The following is a 19,443-nucleotide window of genomic DNA, read 5'->3' as shown; positions in this document are numbered from 1 at the left end:
GTCTTCCCTGAAACAAACTAAACAAACCAAAAGAGGTCATTATTACATTCTCCGTAGTTCATCAGTAGGGAAACAACAGCCATTGGACCATTTCATTGCACCGTTAATCTGTCAATCATCTAGTTACAAAGATATAAAGTTACAAAGACTTTGCTTGGGAAATATAGGGAATCTTAGATTCTTACCATGTTAGAGAAATCTTGTAGGCACTTGGTTTCGATTGATTCTTATATTTTTGATCTAAAAACAAAGTATTACTGTAAAAGGGAGATAATCAGTGATAAAAGAAAAGATATTTCTATAATCAATTTGCTTTTTGAAAGGAGACCATTGATATCTCTATATATAATCTTTGATATTTTGCTTTTACAGAAATGTCACATGATTATCTACAGTATATACTTTTTTCATGCTTTACCTGACAGATGATTAAAAGCAAGGTAGGATTTTTTGGTTCCACAAAGAATTATACAAGCTAATTATACAAGAGTGCTAACTCTGACTTCAGACATCATATTTTGATTCAGAAACTAAATAAAAGGATGGATTGTTAACATGCAACAGACAGTTAAGCAATCAACCAAAATTTTTGATTAAATAAGAGAGGGCTTGGATTTGATAGCTTGCTAAATATTATTTTTTATGTGTAAAATCACGAAGATGTACATAATGTATTATGTGGTAATTCAATAGAACTTGAACTAGAACAGATAAACGCGAGGCCAAAAAAAAAAGTAGTTTTGTTTCCGGAAATGCGGGTGACGAAAAAAAATCTCACCCGGGCGGCCGGAAAATATTTTTATTTTTCAATTTTCCTAGAAAAACTCTAATTGACGTGTACGAAAAAATAATCCAGGTTCAATGTCTCTTTACTTGAAAAAACGAAATTTTAAGAAGAAGCTCTACTCTAAGGTAATTCTATTCACAACAACATAAAACAGGAAAGTAGAAAACATTTGTGACAGAAGATTTTCTTTTTCAAAACACAAGTGACATACGTAAATCTTTGAATACAATCGTTAAATGGATCGTAAAATCGTAAAATGGAAAATAAACTCTTTATAAATCTTTTTTATTGCGACGAGCTCGCTGTTTGTTTGCTTTGGCGGTTTGGATTGGACCCCTCTTCATGACTTTTGTTACTACTGTTTTGTTACTACGAAGATCTAAATAATGTTGAGAAAATGTTTTGCGTTCTTTAGCTTACTTGTCTGAAATATTCAGTTTGAAAAAAAGTTTTTTTTCTTCGATTGCACAAAAAAAAAAGTTTTTTTCTATTTGCGGCCGGGTGAGATATATTTTTTTCCAAAAAAAAGTTCACCCGGCCGATTTCCGGAAACAAGACTACTTTTTTTTTGGCCCGACTGTATAGCTTGATCTGTCTATATTAACTGATTGTTTTGGTGTGAGCTATATGACTTGAATGTATTTTTAAGAGCCATTTTCTCAAAAAATCTTTTATATATTTGGTGAACAAGACTGAAAAACTCTTTGAGTTTGTTTAATTTTCTGAAAATATTCATAATGAAGTGTCAAAAAATCCAAAAAAATCCAAATAAACCCACATGACCTTGATTGCACTTTCAATAATAGTTATTTACAGTACCTAAATATGGTAAAAAAACTCAGGATTTGATGAATTTAATTAAGCCTTGATTATTCAGCCTTGGAGCATTTTAGGATTTTCATTTTTTGCAAAAAAGGTTGACTTTTTTATCAAAACAATAAAATTTTAATTTACATTATCAATATCTATAACTGGTAAAATATACTAGTAAAAATTTAAATTGCTCTTTCCAATCATGAGACAAATATTAGGAAATATTATCTGATATAGGGGTTAGGCAGATAGTCCCCTGCCTAGTTGGCGACCAGTCTAGTCTGCGACAGAATGTTTTTGAACCCATAGAGAAACTATACAAAAACAAAACTCTGGAGAATTTCTTTTAGTAGTTATCTTCCTAGACCTATTTCCCGTAATGTGTAAAAAAAATTCTAGAAAAGAAGGAGTGAATTCCAAAAGATCCAAATTTGCACGAAAGCACCCAAATAAAAACATTTTTTTTTTCAAAAAAAAAAAATCAAAATGGCTACATGTTTTCTTGTCTGAAATATTGATAAAAAAGTTGATGCAATCAGCTTCGAAATTTGACGTCTAAATCGCAAATAAGAAGACTAATTGTGATCAAAACATTCCAGTACAGAGAAAAAAGAAGACCTTACATTGCGATCAAAACATTCAAGGGGCATGTTGGCGGTCTTCAACTTTGACAGCTCCAATGCAAAGTTTCTAGCTCCGGTTTGAAATAAAGGAAACCGGTATTATCAATCTTCGGTTGGACATAGAAAATTCCTGCCTTTTTATCAAATGAAGACTCTACATAGACTGCCACTTTCAAAACAAAAATTTTTTTTTAAGAAAAAATGGCGACTTGAAGAAAAATTCTGGAAAAACATGCCGAAGCACCATTTTTCATGCCCTTTAAGCGGCCTGTTATCAGACGCTGCCCCTCTTGAAATTACTTAATATTGGTAAAAACAGTCTTTTTAGTGGACAAACCTTGGAAAAAGTGCCATTTTTGTCCACCAATGGACGCTGCCTTGCCTTTCTAAAATATGGCTTGGGAAGGGAAATGAAAATAGGCTATTTCAAAACAAAAGAATGAGTGAAAAGAAAATTAATACTGGGAAAGTTTATGAGTTTTTTTATCATCATCCTGATTAGTTCATATGGCCTAGCCTGCAAGTAGAGCACTGATATTCTCTTTTAAGCGATCGGTCGCACACTGGTACTTTGGTCGGGAACTGGGCACTAGTAGAGTCCCCTGCCCAGTTTGCAACCAACTTTTTTTTATTCAGATTTTTCACGTTTAACTTTTTTGGAAATCCTTTTCGACCAACGTTTAGACAACTTTGAACATGCTCTTCATGTTTGTTGTGATTTTTGTTTGAAGCGTTCTTCTTAAAATAACAAGTGATACTTTTATGGACCTACTTGGTTGTGCATTTAACACATATATAATTAATATCTACGTGAGCATGACCGTTAAACAATCATTCAGAACACAAATAGTGACGATCTATTAAAATTAGTAGTTTGTTTCTTATAAAAAAAAACGTTTGGAAACCAAAATTTCATGCTCTTGAATGAAATATTCTTTCATATTCAAGACTTCTCGTGAGCAAAAAAAACATATCTATCTCATCAAAGAATTGAGTAATTTGGCTAAGATCATTGATGTATGCTTTTTAATAGTGATTCTTATAGATAAAGATGCGTTTTTTAAGCTGAAAAATTCTTTTTTTACAAAAATCTGCTTGAGCCATCTTTTACCTACTTTCATGCAAAAAATCAGAAAAAAACAATGATCCAATATTTCACCAAGTCCAAAAACCCTTTTTTTGGCTGTTTTTTAGCTGAAATAGTTATGCATGTTTGTGCAAAAAATCATAAAGAATGAAAGAGCCAATCTCGAGAAAAGCTAATACCTAAGTAATTGCTAATGTGCTTATAGAAAAATATCGAATTTGGCCAGTTTTTCTATAAAAACACGCCAAGCAACCAAAATTTCCTGTCTAAACACATATATTCTTCAAAAGTAAACCCTCATGAACAAAAAAACATCTATCTCATAAAAAAATTGAGTAATTTGACTAAGAACATTGATGTATATGCTTATTAATAGTGATTCTTATAGATAAACATACGTTTTTTGAGCCAACAAGATTTTTTTGCAAAAATCTGCTTAAGCCATCTTTTACCAATGATGTTAGCCTACTTTCATGCAAAAAATGATTGAGTCCAAAAAAAACCTGTTTTTTTAGCCGTTTTTTGGCCCAAATTTGCCCAAAAACATTTTCTTTCGAAAATCAGGCTCCGTTACATTCGAAGGTTTATAGTTATGCATCTTTGTGCAAAAAATCATAAAGAATGAAAGAGCCAATCTCGAGAAAAGCTAATACCTAAGTAATTGATAATGTGCTTATAAAAAAATATCGAATTTGGCCAGTTTTTCTATAAAAACACGCCAAGCAACCAGAATTTCATGTCTAAACACACATATTCTTGAAAAGTAAGCCCTCATAAGCAAAAAAAAACATCAATCTCATAAAAAAATTGAGTAATTTGACTAAGAACATTGATGTATGCTTATTAATAGTAATTCTTATAGATAAACATGCATTTTTTGAGCCAACAAAATTTTTTTGCAAAAATCTGCTTGAGCCATCTTTTTCCAAAGATGTTAGCCTACTTTCATGCAAAAAATTAGAAAAAATTAATGATCAAATTTTTCACAAAGTCCAAAAAACCCATTTTTTAGCCGTTTTTTGGCCCAAATTCGCCCAAAAAACTTTTTTTTCGAAAACCGGGCTCCGTCACATTTTGGCCACACCTTTGTACCAAAAATCAAAAGATTCCTATGATTCAATCCTGAGAAAAGTTGGTAACAGACGAACGAACGGACGAACGGACTAACACAGGTTAATTTATAGGACCTCCACCCCACCGGGGTAGGTCCAAAAAACTTAAATTCTGGGTTCAAAGACGTAGAGTCAAGTTACCAGTGCACGAACGGCCCCAGTGCACAAACGAACGTCTTTGAACTTAACAAAAACAACCAAAAACAAACTTCTATAGAATTTCCTTTGTGCAGCAGAATCCTCAAACTATCCCTTGCAATCTGTCCAAAAATTAAAATAAATAGAGTACTAGAACAACACCAAACCAATTTTGAACGAGGCCAAGTAAAGAAAGCACAAACTTCAGGATTTTTGTAAACATGGCTGATCGCAAGAGGAAATGTTTTTTATAAGAAGATTTGCCCAAGAAGAGTTCTTAAAATGACTTACCTCTTTTAAAAACCTGTTATCTTCCACCACACAAAATTTCATTAAAACATGTTAGTTCATTATAATTCAAAATCAATAGAAACATATCATCAGTAGTTGATATCAAAAAGGGTCCAGTTCGCGAATGATCCAGACACCATATTCAAAATGAAGACATTGCAACGTCAAAATATTCAACAGCTGGTGATCTCAATTAAAAGACACTACATTGCCATGCTTTTCGATGAGCAAAAAATTGAAAAAGAAAAACAAAAAATGGACGTCAAGAAAATATTTACAAAAATAAACAGTAGTAATGCTAAAGTTCTTATAAAAAGACACTTTTCTAGTGAAAAGAACGTATTTTTAATAATTTATAATTTTTTAAGTTCAAATACCCCTGTATCATCTCGGAGGAGAGTTAAAGTATTACCTGCGAGTGGCGTGGAGCTCTAATTTTTTCTTTTAAAAGAACGTTCACACGCACTGGCTAGGTTCCTCCTTCGATCATCGCGGACTGGCAGTATAGACTTAAACTCGGGATTTTGAGTACGGGCCGATTATACTTTCAGCAGCCTCTCACCAACTTTTGCTTGCTCTCCTATGCAGCTTCTATTCTAGCAAACGCCCGTCGCCTTTATGTTCCCGCCCTCTGACATGATTAACAGACTAGTTTGCTAGTCTACTCTAAGAGACAAAAATTAGTTTTTTGAAGTTTGCAAAAAAACGCCACATAGAAGATCTGTCAAATTCAGTATGTGAATAGACTGATAGAGCAGTAAAAAATACAACTTTTGTATTTTTGCTTTTTTTTTTGCAAAAGTTCCAGAAATGAAAATAAATGGATAGTGATAATTGAAAACTTCGCATTGGAGCTGTCAAGTTGAAGACCGCGGGCATGCCCCTTGAATGTTTTGATCGCAATGTAAAGTCTTCTTTTTTTTCTCTGTGTCTGGAATGTTTTGATCGCAATGTTAACTCTTCTTTTTCTTACTTTTGATTTTGTCGGTCGCAGACTGGGCGTCTAATTTCGAAACTGATTGCATCAACTTTTTTATCAATATTTCAGACGAAGGAAACTGTATTGAGCTGATTTTTATATGCTTTCTAACATACTCATCGTTTTGGACAAGTATTATTTGAAGTGGCAGTTGAAGCGTTTTTTCTTACGAAGCTTTTTTGTCCACAGGTAGCCAATTTTTTATTTTTTTCGAATTTGGTATTGTTGGAGAGATATTTGTGAGTGGAACAATTTGAAATAAAAAAGTCTTTAAAAAAATTCTAAAAACGAAGATGAAAATGAAGAAGAAAAAAATGAAGATCTTGTAGAGAAGTGCTATAACTATCATTTTCATTTGAGAGATTCTTTGATCTTAGGAGGTCATCACTGTAAAAAATTTCACTACAGTAAAATATTTATTCAAGATAAAGTTATGATACAAAGTTTATAAGTGATTGACCCCAAAAAACAGCAGAAAACAAGAGAAAACAGCGTTTTTAGACGTCAATCAGCTTACAACTTTGTTTGATATCTTTTGACTGAATGATTATTTTTGAGAAATTTTTTCACAGTGATGACGTTCGATAATCAAGGATTCATTTCAGTGAAAATGATAGTTATAGCACTTTTCTACAAGGTCTTCATTTTTTTCTTCCTCATTTTCATCTTCATTTTTAGAATTTTTTTATCGATTTTTTTATTCCAAATTGTTCCACTCACTTTCCAATGATACCAAATTCATAAAGATTGAAGAATTCCTTCAAAAGTTATAGGTAAATGAAAAGAGAGTGCACACTTATCATGATAGTGTGGTCGTGTTACAAAAATACAGGCTGTTTGTAGGAAAAAAATAAGATCTAGCTGAAACTTTCTCCAGACCTTCTCTATAGGATGTTTATACCTCAGGAAAAATTCCCCTAAAATCCCACTGGTGGAACATCCCTTTTTTGGGACATTTCTATTTTCCCCAGGCAAAATCCTAAGGGCGAGATTTTTTGAACATTTCAAACTTATTTCCAGACAATATCATGTATACCGTTCGAAAGCTCTCGAAAAACTATATAGAAGACTTTTAAACGGTTATAGCAGATTTCCCTACCTAACTCGAGATATTTCATGCGCAATTTCCACTTTTCGCCACACTTTGGTCAAAATTGACCATAAATAGCATCTTCTGCGTGAATTATCTTGAGTTAGGTAATGAAATCGGCTATACTCGTTTAAAAGTCTTCTATATAGTTTTTCAAGAGCTTTCGAATGGTATACTTGAAAATGTCTGAAAATGAGTTTGAAATTTTCAAAAAATTTCGCCCTTAGGGTTTTGCCTGGGGAAAAAAGAAATGTCCCAAAAAAGGGATGTTCCACCAGTGGGATTTTAGGGGAATTTTTCCTGAGGTATAACCATCCTATAGAGAAGGTCTGGAGAAAGTTTCAGCTAGATCATATTGTTTTCCCGTAAATTATGATTAACGACCCCACTATGAATAGACTTTAAAAATATATTTCCACAAGCACAAACTCACTTCCTCGTTTTTTCTCTTCGCTCTGTAACGGTCCGTCCAATAGTGTGCGTCCGTATTCAATACATCATATACGCGTTGGACAGAGATGTAATAGTACCATAGAGTCGTCTAATCTCGACATACGTCTTGCAATCTCAACACCGGATCTGTAAAATAATCAAAACAAATCTTGAATGAAATTCTTGGTATCATTCTTATCGAACAAGTTCATCCATCAAACTAGAAGTTCAGTAAACATTGCAAATCCTTTCAATTAAAAAAAACAGCCAAATTATAAGCAGTTTTACACAACACACGAAATGCATGCAAACTTCCTCGTAACTTTCTCGTGTCCATCATTAAAATTTTACAACTTTATTACGCTTCAAGTCATGTGATAAAAATAATTTGCGCGCTTAGTCGACCTGGTTTCTATTTCCTTTTTATTTATTGCAAGCACACGCTCTAGGCGCTAGGAGGCCACGTTAAACTTCTAGGCGCCGCACCTAGCGCACCCGGTCCCTTTTCAAATTCATAAGGAAACCGGGCTCTTTTAATTATTTTCGGGTTCACGGTAAAAAGGTCTACTAAAAAATTCCTCGCGTGCAAAATGTTGTTGTGATTTGGGCATCTTCGTTGAAAGCATGCTAATTAGTTTTTTAGTGATTACTAAATCGTTAAAGTGTTCTTTTCAAATATAAGTAATAACAGTTCACATTTCTCATATTATATTAACAATCTGTGACGTGGATAGAGAGAGAGAACAAATTTAGTGATTGATTGATAACTTTGGTATGTATTTGTTTATGTTTGATTTTTTATTTCGAAGACCAGCCTACAGCTATGTCGAGATTGCAAGACGTATGTCGATATTAAACGACTCTACGGTACTACATGAACCATGTCCAGTACACCTAATATTTATTGAGGCTGATGAGCGTGATTCGCACCTAAAGACGGTATTGCTCCACAACAGTGTTTTTTTCTTCGATTGCTCATTTCTGAAATGGCCGTGAATTTTAGCCATACCCCAGCTCAATTTTTCTCACTAGCTCCGCTAGCTTGTTGTCTTGCATTTCCATTCTCATAAGTTGGCAACTATGAGTACAGGAAATAGGTCAAGGCAGATAACTACCAAAAGAAATTCTCCAGAGGTTTGTTATTGTATGATTTTTCTGGGTTCAAAGACATTCGGTCGCCAACCGGGCAAGGGACTCTAATGATAGATGTAGTTGAATACTATCCACTATAATGATCCGTCGTCGTGGCACTATCGTAAAGCTAGAATTGCTTTGCTCACTTCAACGACTTATTATTCCAAGAATAAGCTTTCAAATAAAGTGAAAACAAACTGAAAGAAGGACTTCAAGCTTGTCTACGATGAGATGGTCAAAAAAGATTTATGTAATGTAAAAACCAAAAGTAAAAGTGAAAAATAAGTTTGGCGTTCTTGCACTGGGCACCCCCCCCCTCTATAGACAGATAGATACCTACCTAAAACAAAAGTTAAACAAAATTTGGACCCAGTAAGTTATATACTTTAATTTAGGTGGCCGCATCTTTTTGATTAGCTTGACTATTAGGCGGTCTCCTTCCTTATATTTTATGTGCATATCATCAGTTTGTATTTTATTTGTAGAGTTAAATGGGTAAATAAACACTTACTTACTTACATTACTTACCATTGATATATTTCTGGTTTTTTTTCGTGTAAAATTTCGCTGATTTTTGCTGTGATTTTCGATCTCATGCGTGCCGCCATATTTGTTTATATCGTCTCGCTTGAGTCTCGATTATCAAAATAAAAATTTTACATAATTAAAGCTATGTGTTCACTGCTAAATAATATTTGAATCATAAAGTATGTAAAAAACTGCTGCTTTAGACTAAAACTTTTAATCTAGAGGCTAATTGAAGCATTAAAATTGAAACTGGGTGTTTCTTTTTTGCTTTATCTGATTTTCTGATTTTTGATTCAATTATCAAATGTCATTTTAATATGCGATTTTTAATCGTGTAGAACGGGCTTTGAACCTACCTCGCTAATTTCACGGTGGCGAAACTTTATTTTGCCAGACCCAGATCTCCCCAAGCTCACAGCAACAGAATCAAAAAAAATACTCGAGGTGGAGACACAAAAATCTCAAAAAAAATAGTAAATTCACAAATACAAAAGCTTCTAAAACAAAATGAGTAGCTCAGAGGAAGTATCGTGGATTTCTTGGTTCTGTGGATTAAGGGGAAATGAATTTTTCTGTGAGGTAATGATTCTTTTTTTAAATTTCTGGCTAGTTGATTTTATACCGTGAATTTGGGTAACTTGCAGTGGAGGCTAACATACATAGCCCTCAAATGACTGACCAATCAAAGCAGCAAAATTTAAAAACAAATGAACTATGCTGCTTCGCTCGCAGCTCTACTCTACCATTTTTGTTTTGATTTAACTTTGTATTTTAAGGACCAGACAGGTCATTCATTTGAGGGCTATGCATCATGTTAGCCTCAACTGCACTGATGCAAGTTACCCGACTTCACGTTATATAAAAATTGAAGTCAACACAGGAGATAAAAAGTCCATGTCTTGATTTTGGGTTTTACAGTAGGACAGTACCGTCAACTGATCTAAGGGGCCGTCGACATTCGACTTTCGAATTTTTTAACGGCATTTGACCAAAAATCAATGAAACTCTAAATTTTCTCCTTCACTTTCATCGTTGTTTCGTCAGCCATCTTTAATATCGCTACGGTACGGCTTCGCTCAGTTTACATTTTAAAAATAACGTAGATAATTTCTAAACTTTTTTCCGAAAGTTGCGCGAATTAGTTATCTCTGTAATCATAATCAAAAGAATAGCGGCATTTCAAAGAAAAAAGACCGACCATCTGCGAAATTCAAGGGCCGTGCGGACCGTCTAAACAAATGGAACACGAGACATCCCCTAACCCTAACCACAGGCGTTTGCGTAGGGTAAAATGGCGAAATGCGAAAATCGAATTTGGCAAAAAAATTTTGAAAAATGACCCTACAAGATTTGACTATATCTTTTTATTCCATGAAGAGATTACTTTCAAATAAAAAATGTATTAAACAATGAATGGGTAAGCTTTCTAGAAATCCAAACATAAATTGCATAGCTTTTACCAAAAAATAGCACTTTAGGATCAGAAACAGTCAAAAACCAGCTTTTTCCAATTTTCTTCGAGTTACAGGAATTAATTCCTTGTTTGTTTTGATCTGAAATTTTCAATAGGGGTGGCCATCATGGTTCCCTTGCTCATATCAGGGGGGGCTCGAGACGGGGGTAAGAGAATTAAAGATTCTAAGTAAAATCTTAATTATCACCCAAAAAAGTGCCTTTTTTATGTCCATATCTTTTAAATAGATTGTCCCAGCCTTATCCCTCTTTCAGTAAAGCTTCCTATACCTTTTGTCCTTCAGAAAAACCAAAAATATTGGCCTTAATTGCTTGCTTTCAGTTCCTGTAGCCAGTAGTGTGACCCCCTGTATTTCTATTTGTGACCCCCTGTATTTCTATTTGTGACCCCCTGTATTTCAGTGCTGCAAATAAGGCAATTTCAGTTGGCCGGTAATTTTTCGAATGTAACGAGCATCTTTGTAGTCATTTATTACAGATTGACTTATTGGATTATTAGATTGACTAAACACCTATTTTAATTTAAAATCTGTTCCTCCTTTAAATAGAAGCCCTATTAAGTATTAATCTAAGCCTCTAATCTTCAAATTTTAACCGGACAAAATGAAAAACTGAGCTTCAGAATGGCCGGTAGAAATTACGAAATGACCGGTAATTACCGGTCACCGGGCGTTATTTGCAGCACTGTATTTCGCGCGGGTTTTTTAATAGAGATGTCACATGACTCAAATCCCACAGTCTTATTGGACTAGAGAAAGCGAAAGTGAAATCGCGCGATCTGATTGGATGAAAAAAGACCGCGGGAGCTGGAAACAAATGGAATTCTCTAGAATTCTCATTCGAAAAACAAAATGGCGGCGAGAAAGGATGTCTTTTGCTCTGGACGAAAGGTTGTAAATTCTGGTTGATTTTAAGGTTTTATCTTATCTTATCTCATTTACTTTAATTAGTAGAGGCTTCTTCAATGTTTGGGGAAGGTAAGTCTGTAAAAGTTATTTGTTTTTCGGTGGAAAAAAGTGTTTAAAAAAGCATTTTTTGTGCTCAAGGTTTATTTTTCTTCGCAAATTTTTGTCTTCAATCTTAAATAGATGAACGAGTATTTGACTGATGCTTATGATTTTTTCATAGAACATAGTAAAACTATTCAGGAACTTAGACCTTTTTACAGAATTTCAAAAAATCTGTTAGTTCTGGAGATATATTGAAAAGTTTAGACATGGGTAGTTTGCGTTCGTGTTTCGCGTTTCCAAACCAAACGCACGTGAACATCGGGTGGTTTGTTTTGGTTAAAATTATTCTAAAAAATAGCGAAGTGAATACTTTAGGTAATGCGACTTTAGCAGATCTTAGTTGATAAAAGGAGGAAAAGTAATATGGAAAGTAACATTTGTATGGAATAAACGTCTCAAAAATCGATATTTTCTGGTGAAAAGAATTGATATGAGGTGAGTTGACCCCTAAAGAGATTTTCAACCTTCCCTTAACGGCACATGGTCGACCCCCTCCCCCCCTTAACGGCCAAATGCCATTAAAAAATTCTAAAGTCGAATGTCGACGGCCCCTAACTTGGGACTGGTTGATATCTGGCCTGTACTTTCACTTACTGTTAAATCTCTTTGACCAGACGATCTCAATCGAACGGAATCGACGATCGAACCAAATCGACCGCAATCGACCGATTGAAATTCGATTGTCGAACGCAATCGAATCTCAATCGAATATTACCGCAATTTTCAGATTCGATTGATATTCGATTGCGTTGGATTGATATTTGATTGCGTTCGATCGCGTTCGATCGTCGATTCATTGACCCCCGGATTGTTCATCGCATGATTACTACGGGAAATCGAAAGTAATTTCTTTCGGCTTGTGATGTTTGAGAGCTTGGATGTTGGGAAGCTGCAAGAATAAAGCCAGACGATCTCAATCGAACGGAATCGACGATCAAACCAGTCGAACAACAATCGAACCAATCGAATATTACCCAGAATTTTGACGTTCGATTGAGATTCGATTGCGTTCGACAATCGAGTTTCAATCAGTCGATTGCGTTCGATTTGGTTCGACTGGTTCGATCGTCAATTCCGTTCGGTTGAGATCGTCTGGCTTTGACAACAAATTTGTTTTGATAACTCTATCAAGTTTATCAATCTTACTTCTTCGTTCCTTTAGCATTATTTGTGCTCAAGGTTTATTTTTCTTCGCAAATTTTTGTCTTTAATCTTAAAAAGATGAACGAGTATTTGACTGATGGTTATGATTTTTTCACAGAACATAGTAAAACTATTCAGGAACTTGGACCTTTTTACATATTTCAAAAAATCTGTTAGTTCTGGAGATATATTTGAAAAGTTTAGACATGGGTAGTTCGCATTTGTGTTTTGCGTTCCCAAACCAAACGCACGTGGCGTGTGTTCCACTACGGATATTTTCATATTTCTATTTAAAAGCCTACTCGGTGCAAAAGAGAAATTGTGTATTTTGGTAATATTAACTCAAATCAAATGACTTGCCGTCGAAGTGCCGTCCCATGTTTTGTCAGATAGTCCCAAGTTGACGGTAGTAAGGTTAAAATATTTTGAAATTTTATGGTGAAAACAGGCCTGTTTAATGATATCTTTTTCTACAACCTAACAGTAAATATTAACGACCCTGGACACCGCCGTTCATTGCACGGAGTTGTATGATTGCGCAGAGTTGTATGAGGGGGCTGGATCTAAATGTCCGGTGGGAATTTTGGGTTAAATTAAAAAAAAACACCGTACATTCCATCAAATTCCCACCGTACCACTTCAGTTTGGTTTGGGAACGCGAACTACCGCACGTGCGTTTGCGTAGGGTAAAATGGCCAAATGCAAAAATCAATTTTGGCAAAGTTTTTTTGAAAAACTACCCTACAAGATTTGGCTATATCTTTTTATTCCATGAAGCAATTACTTTCAAATAAAAAATATATTGACAATGAATGAGTAAGCTATCTAGAAATCATAGTGTCCTCCAGGGTTTGTTCCCCTCACCAAATTCTTGATTTTTTTCAATCTCCCCCCTCTTTTTTTTCCCCCTATGACTTTTCAGTTTTTTAGTTTCCCCCCTCTTTTTTGCTTTCCCCCCAGAGAATTCTGAAAATATAATTTCCCCCCATATACCCGTATAAATTTCTCAAATTTCAACCTGACACAGACGTAAAATTTTGCTGCAAAAGGAATACTAGACAAAATAGAACGAAAATTGGTTAATTTTCAATCATGATCTAATCACATGATATCATGTGGACTGACCTTGGTTGCTGAGATAAAATTGAAGTGATTTCACACTTCCCCCCACCAAATTTGCCAACTATCGATGTTTTCCCCCTCTTTTCCCCCCCCCCTTTACTATTCAAATTTTCATTTTCCCCCCTCACCCATTCAAAACTGGAAAATTGATTCCCCCCCCCCCTTTATAAAGGGGGGGGGAGGACACTATGGAAATCCAAACATAAATTGCATAGCTTTTACCAAAAAATAGCACTTTAAGATCAGAAACAGTAAAAAACCAGCCTTTTCCTTGGCAAAGTTTTTTTGAAAAACTACCCTACAAGATTTGGCTATAGCTTTTTATTCCATGAAGCAATTACTTTCAAATAAAAAATATATTGACAATGAATGAGTAAGCTATCTAGAAATCCAAACATAAATTGCATAGCTTTTACCAAAAAATAGCACTTTAAGATCAGAAACAGTAAAAAAACAGCCTTTTCCTATTTTTATCAAGTTACAGGAATTAATTCCTTGTTTGTTTGATCTGAAATTTTCAGTAGGGGTGGCCAACATGGTTCCCTTGCTCATATCAAGGTTGGTCGTAAATATTATACCTGAAGTCTTAACCATCGAAACATTGCAAATTCCAATTTTGACTATTACATACCTTAATAAGGGAGGAAATTTTTGTGGGAAAAAAATTTCATGGAATTTAATTTCGCAGTTCAATGCTTAAAATTCGGAAGTTTTGCAGAATTTAATTTCACAGTTGAGGGATTTTTTATTTATAAAGAAACCTTTTTTGCCCTAAAAAGACCGATTTTAGAGGTTATGTACCTCTATTCAGCTCTATTTACCTATTTTATATTTAGGGTAGAGTATCCCAAAGCTGATATAAGCGTGCAAAAATTGGAAATTTTCATTGGCCTATGGTAGAATTATGAACGCCATTAGAAATATTCCTAAAGAGGCATAAAAAGGTCCTGCGCTTTTTTCATGTATGCATCTACAAGGCCCTGTCAACGTCCAATTGTCCTTCCTCTAAAATGTAGAAAATGTTTAACACAAAATTAATTTCAATTGCGTTTTTCCCACAGAAGTAATACACTTTTTTTCAAAATGCCACAGCTCAGTCCCCTGTCCATTCTAAGTGCTCAAACTTTCGTTTTAGCTCAAAAATATAGGTAAGAATCTTCTGCAGTACTTCTTTTTAAAGTGGGATTTTTTCTATTTCTGGAGAAAATCTTGATAACATTGTCACCTTCCTGTTTAGGGACATGTTTTTTAATTCTTACCAAAATAGACATTTTGGGAAAAAACCTTATACGGCTTTTGTATCCAGTTGTATTTTACAATCTTATAATATTGGTTATCTTAAATAGTCAAAGAACAACATACTGAAAAATCTAGTTCCAATTCTAATTCCACTTAAAGTAATCCTCTTTCAAAGTGCGGCTCAAAAATGAGCTAAAACTTAGCATTGAACTTCAACTCTACATAACTCTATCAGTTCTGATGCTATGCAGCTGAAATTTTGCAGGGACATCCATACACCTTTTATAAATAATTTCCCGTACGAATTAGCATCTAAAATGGTTGTAGGGCCTAATTGTGAGCAGATAATTAGCACTGGTTGTTGCTTTTTGAAAACCTCTCACTGTGCTAAAAATAACTGCAGTATGGCTTTAATTTTGATAAATTATGTTTATTAAACCCTTAGTTATTGATAAAAAGCTAAATTTGTGATTATAGAGTGATTACAAGGCCTAATTTCGAGCAAGAATTTAGCTTTAGTCTATTTTCGAACTCTGGAAACTTTGATATCTCATATTAGTCATTAAATTTGGAAACATTTATAAGTTCTTACATTTTGTTAAGTGAAATTCTATTCTATAATGTTTACAGGAACTAACTTCTAATAGATTTAGAATAAAACTACTGTATTATGGACCCAAAATGAGCAATTATTTAGCATTTCTTCCATAAAGCTAATTTTTTGCTCTTTTTTAACCATATGGGGTTTTTATTCTTGGTTTTATCTTCATTGTCTATTAGCATGTGTGTAGAAAACTCAAATATACCACTTTTGAAGTTCCAAGGTCCTTAATTAGAGTAAATTATTAGCTTTTCTTTCAAATAGGGTTGCTAATTACAAGCTCAAAACAGGACCATAGAACGGAAAAATCTGGGCCCTTTAACAATTTGCATTCAAAATAACTATCCAAATACCAATTTTTTCAGTCAGATTAAGAAAATTCATGCTCATATGCACAAAATTAGCAATTTAAAATATAGTGTCAAATGCTAAAAATTAGCTCATATCGGGTCACTACAACGGTTTAGAATTTTGAAAAAAGTATTTTTGAGGTCCTGTGATCATAACAAATCACTTTTTTAATATTAAAAACCCCTAAATTGCTTTTTTCAAAATTTTGAATTTTTTAAAATGTCATTTTGGTAAGAATTAAAAAACATGTCCTTAGGAACATTTTTCTGCCTAATTAGGAATCAAGTTCCCAATAAGAAATATCCGTAAAATCTTGAAAAATACTCCAAATTAGGCTAAAGGTCCTGACTGTCTATTGTTGTTTTCCAGCATCTTTATCAAAAATTTTAATTTTCAGAGGGTTGTACCCTTAATTTCAGGGGATAATTTTCATTTTAGATTTCCAGGGGGGTTGGTGAAAACAAATTTTCAATACCCCTGTATATACATTTTTTGGAATAGCCCATTAAACTAAATTAAAGAGCAGTCCTTTTATTAAGGGGCAATCCATAAATTAAAGGACACTATCCCTAAATTAAAGAACAAAAAGATTAAGTTTAGGTATCTTTAGATTGATGTGTCAGCGACACTTGACTCCATTGAAATTTTGTTATTATTACGACTGTCTTGGCTAGTTTAAAATTGAAAAGATTACACAGGATTACAAGGAAATAAAATGTTGAAATGAGTCAGCAAATCATTAGGATTTCTTTTGTTTATCAAAGTGAAACCCTTATCTTCCTAAAGTTTTTACATTTTTGAACTATAAAGCATGTAAAATTTAATTAATTTCTAAATTTTGATAATGTTCTGCAATGAACTGCCAACCCTACTCATATTTTGGTCAGTCTGAAATTTAAGGCTTGTGTTAAGTGAACTTTTTCAAAAGATAACAGGAAGTACGGTAGGTTTTTACATTTAATGCTATTTCTCAAACAGGTCGACGAGGACTATATTCAAGATAAATTCAACTTGACCAGCTTAAATGAGCAAGTTCCACATTACAGACAAGCACTGGATATGGTGCTAGATCTTGAGCCAGGTAAGTCATGTCATCTATTAAATTAATTTGGAAAATCAATCTTGATTGAATAAAAAATTGAGAACATGACTTGGCATATAGCATGACATAGATACCATTTCAATTTTGTCTCATTGGAAAACAAAACAATCATGACTCATGTTTTCATTTCTTCTTATTCTGAAGATGACAATTATGAGGATAACCCAAGCCAAAGTGACTTAGTGGAGCAAGCTGCCGAACTTCTTTATGGATTAATTCATGCAAGATATATATTAACAAACAGAGGTGTTACACAAATGGTAACTATCATTGTTTCATTAATAGGATAATATTTTTATACTTTTACATCTCACTCTATCTTCTATCTATTTTTGTTTCTTCATCCAAAATATCATACTAGATTGAACACAAAACTACTTTCATTGTCTCAATCTCGTGCATTTGGTTTTTTTAGTTGGAAAAATGGCAAAATGGTGAATTTGGACATTGCCCAAGAGTATATTGTGAAAATCAACCTGTTATGCCAATTGGTGAGCTCCTAGGAAATAATTAGAAACACTTTCTTGACTTAAACCTAACATCCATTGGCATATTTTTTTTTCAAACAATATTTAGCAAGTATTTATTTTCTTTTAAGATTCTTTTCATTTATTTTTTCAGCCCTGTGAATCAAGATTGAAAAATGTCACCAAAATAAAGAATTTTAGGATGGCTAAGTACTCAAATACGAACCTAAATTAACAGGACTTTACCCTAATACTATTCTTTAGGCTTGTCAGATGTCCCTGGGGAAGCTATGGTAAAATTATATTGCCCAAAATGTATGGATGTCTACAATCCAAAATCTTCACGTCATCACCACACTGATGGAGCTTATTTTGGCTCAGGATTCCCACACATGCTTTTCATGGTCCATCCAGATTGCCGACCAAAACGAAGTCCAAATCAATTTGTGCCAAGGTAAGTTAATATTGTATTTTCAGGACAGAAAGTAAATATTACATACAATATTGATATTGAAAAGTAGAAACTGTTAAGAAATTAAAGTGTTTTCTTCAAATTAGATCCTTGTAAAACACTGGAATCAAAAATGCTAGTTTTTCATCACCCAGCTGATCCCACCTTGAAATCTGTCAACCCAATAATAAATTTGATGGACATTTTAAACTATCTAGTCAAAACCTTCATTTTGTCTGTTTTGTTTTACCTTAAGGTTAAGAACTGCAAGTTCTCTTCTACCTTTTCCATTTTCCTTTCAAAATGACCTAATTATAAACAGGTTGATGATTTTCATTTTTAGATAAAGCATTTATAGTTTCTCGCTCTTTGTCTTGTTTAGTTTTTTTCTCCCATAGGCAAGAATTTTCTTGACAAACAAAGATTTCCAACTCACTGACCCACCTAAAATCTAGGAACGGGTGATAACAAAACATTTTTTTCTAAATCAAGGTCATTGACTGATAGAAAGATGTAAGGGTGGGTAGAATTCAAATTATTCATTTCCCTGAGCATTCAACCATTTTATCCTTCTAGATTGTTTGGTTTCAAAATCCATCCAATGTCATATCAAATTCAAGCACAAGCCGCAGCCAATAAAGGTCGGCACCAGATACCATCAAGATCACGACAGTCTAAACCGGGACATAAATTTTGATTATGGTTTTCATGTGCACTGTATTGTAAAAAACACCTCTGTAAATTAAATGCTTTTTTAAATGAACAACCAAATTCTCACTTGACTATAGCTGTTTGCTTGGCTTTGCTTATTCAAGGCAAGTTTCTCAAGTTATTTTTTTGCCTTGAAAATGCTTGAATTAAAAGCAATTATCAGCTATCTACTCTAAATAACCAGGTAGTTCAACTATGGTCTTTTGGAGAAAATGGCAGGAGTTATATATAATCATTTTGAAATCAGAAGGTTCATTTTGTGTGTTTGGATGATGCCACTGGGTAGTGAGAACATTCTGGAACAAGTTTTTTTTTCATTTTTATAATAATATTTCATTTGTATTTTTTGTTGTTTGTTCTTTTGAAGTGTTATTTTTATGTCTGGAATCCAAATTGTTTTCCTTCAGTCACAGCTTACCACTCACACCTACTGTTCATCATTAATAGATTTACGAAGTAGTCATTTTAGGAGAGCTTTTTGAAAAATTGTCAAATCTTCAATTTTTTTTAAAGGTTTAAATGCTCCAAAAATTATTCATCAATCTTTCAGGAGATTTTTTGTGTTTCCCTGGAACTTTCTATTTATATACTTCAATTTTTATTTGATATTTTCATTTCATTTCTTAACAGTAGTATGGAAGAGAGTATCTATGAATACATTTTTGTTGACAAAACCTTGTTCTTTCCCAGGGCTTGAAATAACGATTGGGCATCCCGAAATGCTAATTGTCTGATCCAATAATAATTTTTTTAAGCCAA

At 33.7% G+C, this 19,443-nt stretch overlaps 2 protein-coding genes across 3 annotated transcripts in view; one reads left to right on the top strand and one right to left on the bottom strand.

Moving 5' to 3' along the window:
• Positions 1-9,095, bottom strand: part of LOC136822844 (dynein axonemal intermediate chain 7-like) — a 35,762-nt gene extending 26,667 nt beyond the window's left edge. Inside the window, exons 1-3 of one of the 2 annotated variants that reach the window (XM_067079156.1) lie at positions 9,015-9,095; positions 7,354-7,499; positions 186-240 (exon numbers count right to left, since the gene is read on the bottom strand). In XM_067079156.1, coding sequence (XP_066935257.1) covers positions 186-188 — 3 coding nt within the window. In that variant the 5' untranslated portion in view covers positions 189-240; positions 7,354-7,499; positions 9,015-9,095. The remainder of the gene's footprint in view (positions 1-185; positions 241-7,353; positions 7,500-9,014) is intronic. The other variant, XM_067079157.1, reaches the window with a different exon arrangement.
• Positions 9,096-9,401: 306 nt separating this feature from the next.
• On the top strand, positions 9,402-19,071 carry LOC136822864 (casein kinase II subunit beta). The gene is made up of 6 exons (XM_067079177.1): positions 9,402-9,593; positions 16,932-17,034; positions 17,200-17,315; positions 17,471-17,546; positions 17,787-17,976; positions 18,550-19,071. The coding sequence occupies exons 1-6, from the start codon at positions 9,522-9,524 to the stop codon at positions 18,668-18,670; spliced, it is 678 nt and encodes a 225-aa protein (XP_066935278.1). The 5' UTR covers positions 9,402-9,521; the 3' UTR covers positions 18,671-19,071.
• The last annotated feature ends 372 nt before the right edge of the window (positions 19,072-19,443 follow it).

This window comes from Clytia hemisphaerica, unplaced genomic scaffold (assembly GCF_902728285.1).
Source record: "Clytia hemisphaerica strain Z4C2 unplaced genomic scaffold, Clytia hemisphaerica genome assembly, whole genome shotgun sequence".
NCBI classification, from domain to species: Eukaryota; Metazoa; Cnidaria; class Hydrozoa; order Leptothecata; family Clytiidae; genus Clytia; species Clytia hemisphaerica.
The sequence above is the reverse complement of the archived record's forward strand: the minus strand, read 5'-3'. Positions and strand labels throughout refer to the sequence as shown.

Excerpts from the sequence above, each read along its gene's own strand:
- LOC136822864 (XM_067079177.1), top strand. The coding sequence starts at position 9,522 with ATGAGTAGCTCAGAGGAAGTATCGTGGATTTCTTGGTTCTGTGGATTA. Across the intron at positions 9,594-16,931 it reads GAAATGAATTTTTCTGTGAG|GTCGACGAGGACTATATTCA; the intron begins GTAATGATTCTT and ends TTTCTCAAACAG. Across the intron at positions 17,547-17,786 it reads TCAACCTGTTATGCCAATTG|GCTTGTCAGATGTCCCTGGG; the intron begins GTGAGCTCCTAG and ends ACTATTCTTTAG.